Source organism: Artemia franciscana, chromosome 13, assembly GCF_032884065.1.
Source record: "Artemia franciscana chromosome 13, ASM3288406v1, whole genome shotgun sequence".
Taxonomy (NCBI): Eukaryota; Metazoa; Arthropoda; class Branchiopoda; order Anostraca; family Artemiidae; genus Artemia; species Artemia franciscana.
Window position 1 is genome coordinate 23727364 of NC_088875.1, and position 8088 is coordinate 23735451.

Below are 8088 nucleotides of genomic sequence, written 5' to 3' on the forward strand. Positions count from 1 at the left end.
CCACCTCTAATCCAGCGTGATTGACTATAAATATCGGATTTCCTAATTACATTCTTACTGCTTGATGGTCAAATGAAGCGTCTTTATTTACAGATAATTCATTAATATATTCATGTAATTCATTTAGATTTTCATTAGATATCTAATTCATTTAGATATATATATATATATATATATATATATATATATATATATATATATATATATATATATATATATATATATATATGGAGAAAATGTCATTGTACTTTTGCGCATTTTTGCAAGACAGTTATCATTTTTTCTTTAAAAATATATTTTTAAAGAGACAATGCTACTATGAACAACTCACAGCAGCACCAGACCAACACAGCTGCACGTGCTACTCCTCCACCCCAACCTCCTCCCATCCTGTTTGAGGACAACCTGGCTGTTGTTGGGCCAGATGTGGATAATCAAAAATCACAAATGCATCCATAAAATGGGTTCTATTCATCTTAATATTTTTTGCATGATAGAAGATATCTTTTTTGAAGATGGCAGCATGACATACAGACGAAATATTCACTTAACTAGTTTCTATTTGCAAATAGTACCTGTTTTAAGTATCTCTTGCTTTTTTATGATGGAAAAGTAGTGTGGTCTCTGTTGTTATTATTACAAAACAGCATTTTACCGAAATTGAATATGATCTTACCTGAGATTTATCCAAGGGCCTCCCACTCACGGTATAATTTTAAGACTTATTAGTAAAAGTAAAAAAGACCTATTAGGTCAAAAACACATGCAATTAAATGAACTCTGATCATGAGGTACTAACAAGAGTTTGTGACATACTTTAGTAAAGAGACTTGGATCCAAAGAAAAGTATACTTTCTGACATCTTAGATTATATAAATAAGTTAATTTAAAACTGTAGGGTCAAGAGCTTGGAATTGTTAACTTCCAGGATAAAGTTCAATCTCTCAGGTTAAAGCTGCAAAACTGGCGTCGTAAAAAAAAAAAAAAAAAAAAAAAAAAAAAAAAAAAAAAAGTTTCAAAAGTTTCAAAACCTTCCCACTGTAGCTGAAGAAGTGGAATCGGAGACCTAAGATGATCTAAGGAAGGATATCTAAGCCTTTGAATCAGAGATTCAACCTTATTATTCGGAATTCTCTTAACAATAAGCTGCTTAGTTTAAGATCCACTTCATATATAACCTGTTTAAACGCAAACTATTTTGTTAACTTAATAAGAACCCTGCATCTTCAACGTATTTTTTTTTATTTAGTTAGTTTCATGTTTATCTATAGTGGTCATCATACCAATCTATTACTATGTTCCTACTATTTATAAACTCTAAAATTCTTAATAAATCTTACTAGCCAGTTACAATAATATTAAAATACGAATAAACAGATAGCAACAAATAATCGTCTTTAAATCTAAAATATCCACTGCAATTTCCTATACCAGCTTTATTCTTATTTATATCCATGAGCAAAACATTATAATTTTTTTTTTTTATTTGCCGGCGAAATCTTTTTATCGTCGAAGATATAGACAGCTCTAGGATACACAGTGGATCGATAATGTATTTGGTAAGACGGGGCATGGGGTTCGATTTCCTTTGCCACAAGGTTAAAAGTGGCTTGTTACTTGTCAATGTAAAATAGACCCAGCAACTGAAACGTCAATTTCAACGTATTTTCTGGTATTAATGGGTATGGAGGATCTTTATCCTTAAAGTTGCGGGCACGACAATCCACTGTGCTAGAGTACCATGTGGCATCATAAGACTTAAAGATCCCAGTTTTGAAAACATATGCTCATTTTCAATTCAAGCATGTAATAAAAAACAGTAACCCTGAGGAAAATAAAACAACCCAAACGAGGAATGAAAACAGAAAAAAAAACACGAAATAAATAACAAATAAATAAATTAGTCACTATTGAATGGCTGTGGTGGTGTAAGTAGCGTCCAAAAGGTATGAAGGGTATCTCTTACAGATTTCCCAACGGAACCTGAAGCAAACTTAGTTAATTCCACAAGGAATGGATATAAAGCTATAAGTTGATGCCACGTCTGAAGGTGTACTGAAATAAGAGAAGTTGAAAGTTTTTTATCATATTGAAAAATGACCTAGTTTGAAATAAAAAAAAAAAACCTACTAGAAACAATCTAATTTGATTTGTGCGCAGAGAAGGAGCCGCAATACAATTCTACATTTTATTGGATTATTAACAGTTTTAAATTTCAAGCAATTTTGAGTAGATAAGGTTTCTACTGAAATTAACTTTGATCATAACTGGCAATTTTATCAGATTCGAATTCTTTTTAGCTTCAAATAAAATAAAAATGGAAGTACACCAACAATTTTCCGTTGACGAAAGTTCGTTTCGAGATCGGCGTTTTTCTACCCCATCAAGGAATTGTCCTCTGCTGAGGTCCCTGCTGGTTCATAAAAATTCGTTTTCATAAGGTGAAGACTTCTCGACAAATTCTCTGTCTGATTTATACAAACAGAGTTCTGATCGATTCAAAAGCCACGTACAAAATTTTTGGAGGCGAATGGAGTTCGTCCGGAATGAGGCAGACTCTGTCTGCTGACCACGTGCCTCTGGATATGGGGTTTCTCCCCTAACTAAACACTCCGATAAGGACGGCCGCAACCTCAAGTGGCGGGTGGAGCCCACCCCGGAAATCTCAGTACCTAGGTTTAACCTAGCTCTAATCAGATTCCAGGCCTAGGATTGGTTGGGCTAGCGACCCTCCACCCGAAAATTAAGTGCTACGAAAAGTGACAATATAGCCTCGGACACGGATTCCATTTTAAGATCTCGACCATCGCGCGTCAATGGAAATGCTGACGACGTCAGAAAGACTGACAGACTAAACCTTATGGACCGAAGGGGTCTACGAATAACCACCTGGAATGTCTTGACTTTGAATGCACCTACGTCAAAGAACCTACTCTCTGAAGAGCTTTGCAAGAATAAAGTGTCAACTGCAGGTCTTAGAGAAACACGTCTTATTGGAAGCGGAGAAGAGCGAATAGGTAACAGTGACTCATTGCTCTGGTCTGGAGGAAGCTCGAGAAGGAATGCTGCTGGTCTTGCACTAAATAGCCTTACAAGAAAGGCCCTACTTTTACACGGAGCTGTATCGGACAGATTAATGAAGGCCCGCTTTGGACACAAGCATGGCAAGATGACTGTCATCGTATGCTGTGCCCCGACCAACCATTCTGATGATGCAACTAAGGAGGATTTCTACTCTGCTTTGTCCAGATGCCTTGCAACAGTACCCCCCCCCCCCCATGATATAACTGTTCTCCTTGGCGACTTCAATGTGACAGTGCACGATGATATGGGTTTATGGCGTGGCACAGTTGGTCCTGTATCCCCCGACCCACTTAACGACAATGGGCAGATCTTGGAAACGCAGACCATAGGCTTGTGTGCGCAAATCTTCGGCTTCGCCTCCATGCACAACGATCGAAAAGAAAACCTGTCGCTGCAGACATTGGGAAACTAAAGGAACCAGATACTCGCCAGAAGTACAGTATCGAGATATCGAATCGCTTCGAGGCCCTTGGCTCACTTAATAGCAGCGAAGATCTCTGGAAGTATTTTAAATTGCAGACCAGTGAAGCAGCACAACTAGTGCTTAGCAAGAGGAGTTATCCAAAGAAATCGTGGATAACTAATGAAACACTGCAAGTCATAGAGCAAAGAGGGAAGGCAAGACTTCTTGGGGACATGACCACATATCGGAGGCTCAATGGAGTGCGGAACAGACTCATTCACCGGGATAGAACCCAGTTTGTTGCAAGGAAAGCCGATGAAATTGAGCTAGCTGCAAAAAAAAGACATGGACAGCCTATTCAAGCATCTCCGAGACCTCACTGAAAATAAAACTCCCACCTTGGGTCCCGTCCAGTCCAGGGAGGGTGCACTTCTCTCTGACGAAGGTTCTTGTCTTGAGCAGTGGAAGGACCACTTCTGTTCGCTCCTCAACAATACTGGTCCATCTGCGCCTCCTAATGATAATCCCAGTCAACCTTGCAGTCATAGACCTGGAACAGATGTTCCTCCAGATGAGCTTTTCAGCCCCTCAGAAATTGGACATGCATTAAAAAGACTCAAGAATAATAAAGCTGCTGGTATCTGTGGCTTAAACTCAGAGCTGTTAAAATATGGTGGTCCTACAATGATCCTGTTTCTACACACCCTGTTTTCTACAATCTGACAAACAGAGATAATTCCAGAGAATTGGCGGAAGGGTTTCATCATCCCCTTGTGGAAGAGAAAAGGCTCGAGAAGCGACTGCTCCAACTACCGGGGAATAACCCTACTGTCAGTCTTTGGCAAAATGTTTTCAATGGTCCTGCTGGATCGATGTCGGAGCATCATTCGAAAAATCCGGCGACCGGAGCAAGCTGGTTTTATGTCGGATCGTTCAACCATCGAGCAGATTTTCACGAGTCGACAAATAGTAGAGAAGACCACAAAGTTCCGACAGAAAGCATTTATTGCCTTCGTTGACTTCCGTGCTTTCTGAAGGACTAAAAAAAAGACGAAATAAGGCGAGTAGGAATAAAAGTAAAGAATACTTTTAAAACTGAAAGTCAGAAATGATGACCTGAGCATTTCACGTAGAATAGAGCATATTGAATGGAAAAATAGCAACTGTCATTGGCTTAGCCCTAGTCGGTTAACACCTATTCAGAATATCGAACATACAATTTTTTTGTGCATTAAAACTCATATGCTGAAGACATTGCGGATAAGTGATTCTATTTAGTTAAGAGCCCTTAAAAATCTCTCAATGTTGTTCCAGTGTCCCGATACTTACTTACTTGTGCTTGCAGCAAGAAAGCCGTTTCCGCCTCAACCGGCATCCAAACAAAGCTTTTGAGTTCATTGGCCGGTGATGTACTATATCTTTGGTAAACTTTAGCCAGTGCTTGTCCAATTTGTGACCGAATGTTTGTAAATTTCCAGTAGACTCCAGATCTTGAACAACAAGCGACTACCATTTTTTTAATTACCCTACTTTTCTTCTAGGCTATGTTGATAAGGGTTCAACAAGAAGTGTCTGTTCAATGATGCGTTCTTTGGGGTGAAACAAAACGTGTTCAAGTAAGCAGAGACGATTTATCTTGATGGCGCTTGAGATTCCGTCGATGTTGGAAAAATGTCTAATATTATTCAAAAGATATCTGTGTGGATGAGGTGCAATAAGATTGCTATAAATTATAATAAGTCAAATTTTGTGGTTTTGTATGCTCTCGTAATTGCAATGCATGGATATCTTCAGCTAAAGCTGGGGGCCTACCAATGTGGAGCACTTCAAGCGTTCCATGTCTTGGTATTATTGTTGATGAATCATTCTCATTTAAAGATCATATTGTAAAAGTTTCAAATATATTAGCCAAAAATTTTGGCATGATTCGTAAACTCAAACATTGTTTTCTGAAGGAAAAAATCTGTATGTTATATTTTAATTTAATTCCCCCATATTTTGTATTTTAGTTCAATATGGCTTGGAAGTTTCACCTCAATCCTTCATCCAGTCCGAGTCTTGCAAATTATTAGAATATTTGCTAATTGAATCCCTTCTGAAACGTGTCAAGAGGCTTATTTTAGGTTGAGAATACTCCCTGCGGCTGCTCTCCGTGGCTTTTATTCTGGTGTTCTTATGTATAGTTTCGTCAGAGGTAAGGCGGATTCTTTTCTAAGTGTGTTGACGCGAGTTGATGAAGTTCATTCCCATAGCACAACGTCAATGAATTAAATTTATGTTAATAATTTAATTACATCTAGGTCAGGGTTTTCTCTTATTTTTTAGAGGGGCTAAGCTATGGAATTCGTTAAATGAGAATCTCAAAAATAGTAATTTTAGCAATTTAAAAGGATGGTGAACAATGAAGGGGTTTCTAAACATGATTTTAATCATTAATGTAATAGGATACATAGTTGATAGATTAAATTGGTATTAGAATAATAAAGGTAATGATTTATTTTTATTGAGGTGTGTTAAGGAAGAAGTTGAGTGTAGAGCAGTGGTTCTCAACCTTTTTTTACCCATGGACCCCTTTTCCCTTCTTTTTATCTTAGTGGACCCCTTCATAGCTATTGGACATAAGGACAATTTTCTATTCTTCACTAATATAAATTTTAAGGTTTTAATTATCAAAGAAATAGTATACGATTAAGCTTTATTTTTAAATAAAAACTAGTTTAATACAAATAAAATATTCAACTATAAGTAAAAAAACTATAGTAAAAAAGTTAATTCGAATTTAAGGAACCAGTAGTCAGTATTTTTCTATCTATATTTCTCTTAATTGCAAATTCAGCATTTATTAACTACTGACTTTTTTTGTAGGTAGATGCTATGTACTTTCACTTCAGCAGTTAAATAAGTTTGAAATGTATTATTGTCTCTTTCTACGTTTGGAGTTTATATTATTTGACGAAAGCTTGAGGGGTTACAAGCTTTCTGCCGTTAAAACACACAAAATTGCTGCTCTAATCAGGCTCTAGACTTCACGTCTGATTCCTTTTCTAGCACCTCCAAGGCGGAAATCCACTTACGTCCGTTTCTTCTGTGCCGGAAAACCTCCTGGCCTTTGGTGAATACGCATTAACTTAATGAATAGCCCCTGACGGAAGTCCTATGGAATAAAAGTTTCTCTATTTTGCATAGATCAGATGTACGTTTACATCTTTCCATGACAGAATCACTTTTGTGATTCAAATTGCCGTAACGTTGTTGAATTAGCAAGTAAGAGTTTTTTTTATAGCCTGTTAACAATACACAAATTTCTTCCCAAGGATCTGCAAAGAACCACGTCAAAATTGAGCAAAAGGTAAATAGTCTAGGATTTTATTCAAAAACATTACAATGTGTATCCTTCTTTCATCGGAACGGCTTTGAATTCGCTAGTAAGAAATTATCTACGAAGAGATCGCATTGCTCGCTCTCTTTTTGCATTATTAATGTCAGTTGCTGTTTTTTTTTCGTTTTGTTTTTTACGGGGACGGGTAGCAAGCCTGGGGCTCAACATTGCAGCAGCAGGAATCAAACCCCCTGCCCCACATTGTCCAGCAGAGCATTCATCCGTATGCCAACTCAGCGTCTCCCCCTATAGGTTCTGGTGCACTGGTATCAATAGGACGAATAGGACGAGCCTGTTTCTCTGACGCTCAATCCTAATGAAATATCAAAAAATATGACACTTTAGAAACATATTTGGACTACATATCTGCACATTATAGGGGGAGGGAAGTATAGAACAATTGCATGCAAAATGTGTTTGGTATTGTCTCACGCTAACCTGAAAGTAACCAAGAAAGAGATCAGTTGCTCTCGAGTCTTACACAGCGCAAACTTGATTGAGTGGCGTATAACGCACAAGTACCGATTTTCTTTTTGAAATCGTTCCTTTTTTGGCCTTATGCAAAAGTACGGTCATACAGCTTAAGTGAATTTTAATCAATAAATGAAAAGAGGAATCTTTTTAAAAGAAATAAGATTCTTACCTTCACGGAAAGACGTGACAACAGTGTACAGCTAGTCTTGACCCAGGTGTTCTTGCAATGAACGCCAAGCGACTTAAATCTACGTTAACTATTGCATAAGATATTCTCCATGCGGGATGACTCGTACATATAGACTAAAAAGAATGATTTTATATTGAACTAAGTGTTGGTGGGGGCACTTGGCAACCCCCCACCTCAAGTCCCCTCCTACGCACGTAAGTCGTTACGCAACATTGTAGTTGTGTCCTTGTGTCCAACCTGTGAATATAAATAGGTATATATATATATATATATATATATATATATATATATATATATATATATATATATATATATATATATATATATATATATATATATATATGTTTTTAACTACGTAAAACTTGCGAATATACAACATTCTTCGCTGTCCCATTGTCTGTGCATATACAAAGCCTTATATACTTATAATGACGTCATATGTAAACGTTCTTTTACAAACCCTCAAAAGGCTGATGTTGATTGTCAGAAAGAGTCATCCTGCCTAATAGGCTGATTTACAACATCTACTAATGGTACTGCAGTATTATAATTTGTAGT

General features: G+C 37.2%; 1 protein-coding gene across 1 annotated transcript; it reads left to right on the plus strand.

Annotated features, from left to right (window-relative positions):
* Positions 1 to 2860: 2860 nt before the first annotated feature.
* LOC136034282 (uncharacterized) lies at positions 2861 to 3496 on the plus strand. Its single transcript, XM_065715422.1, has one exon. The coding sequence runs from the start codon at positions 2861 to 2863 to the stop codon at positions 3494 to 3496; it is 636 nt and encodes a 211-aa protein (XP_065571494.1).
* Positions 3497 to 8088: the final 4592 nt, after the last annotated feature.

Bases quoted from the DNA above. Each gene is read 5' to 3' on its own strand.
- LOC136034282 (XM_065715422.1), top strand. From the start codon at position 2,861: ATGGACCGAAGGGGTCTACGAATAACCACCTGGAATGTCTTGACTTTG.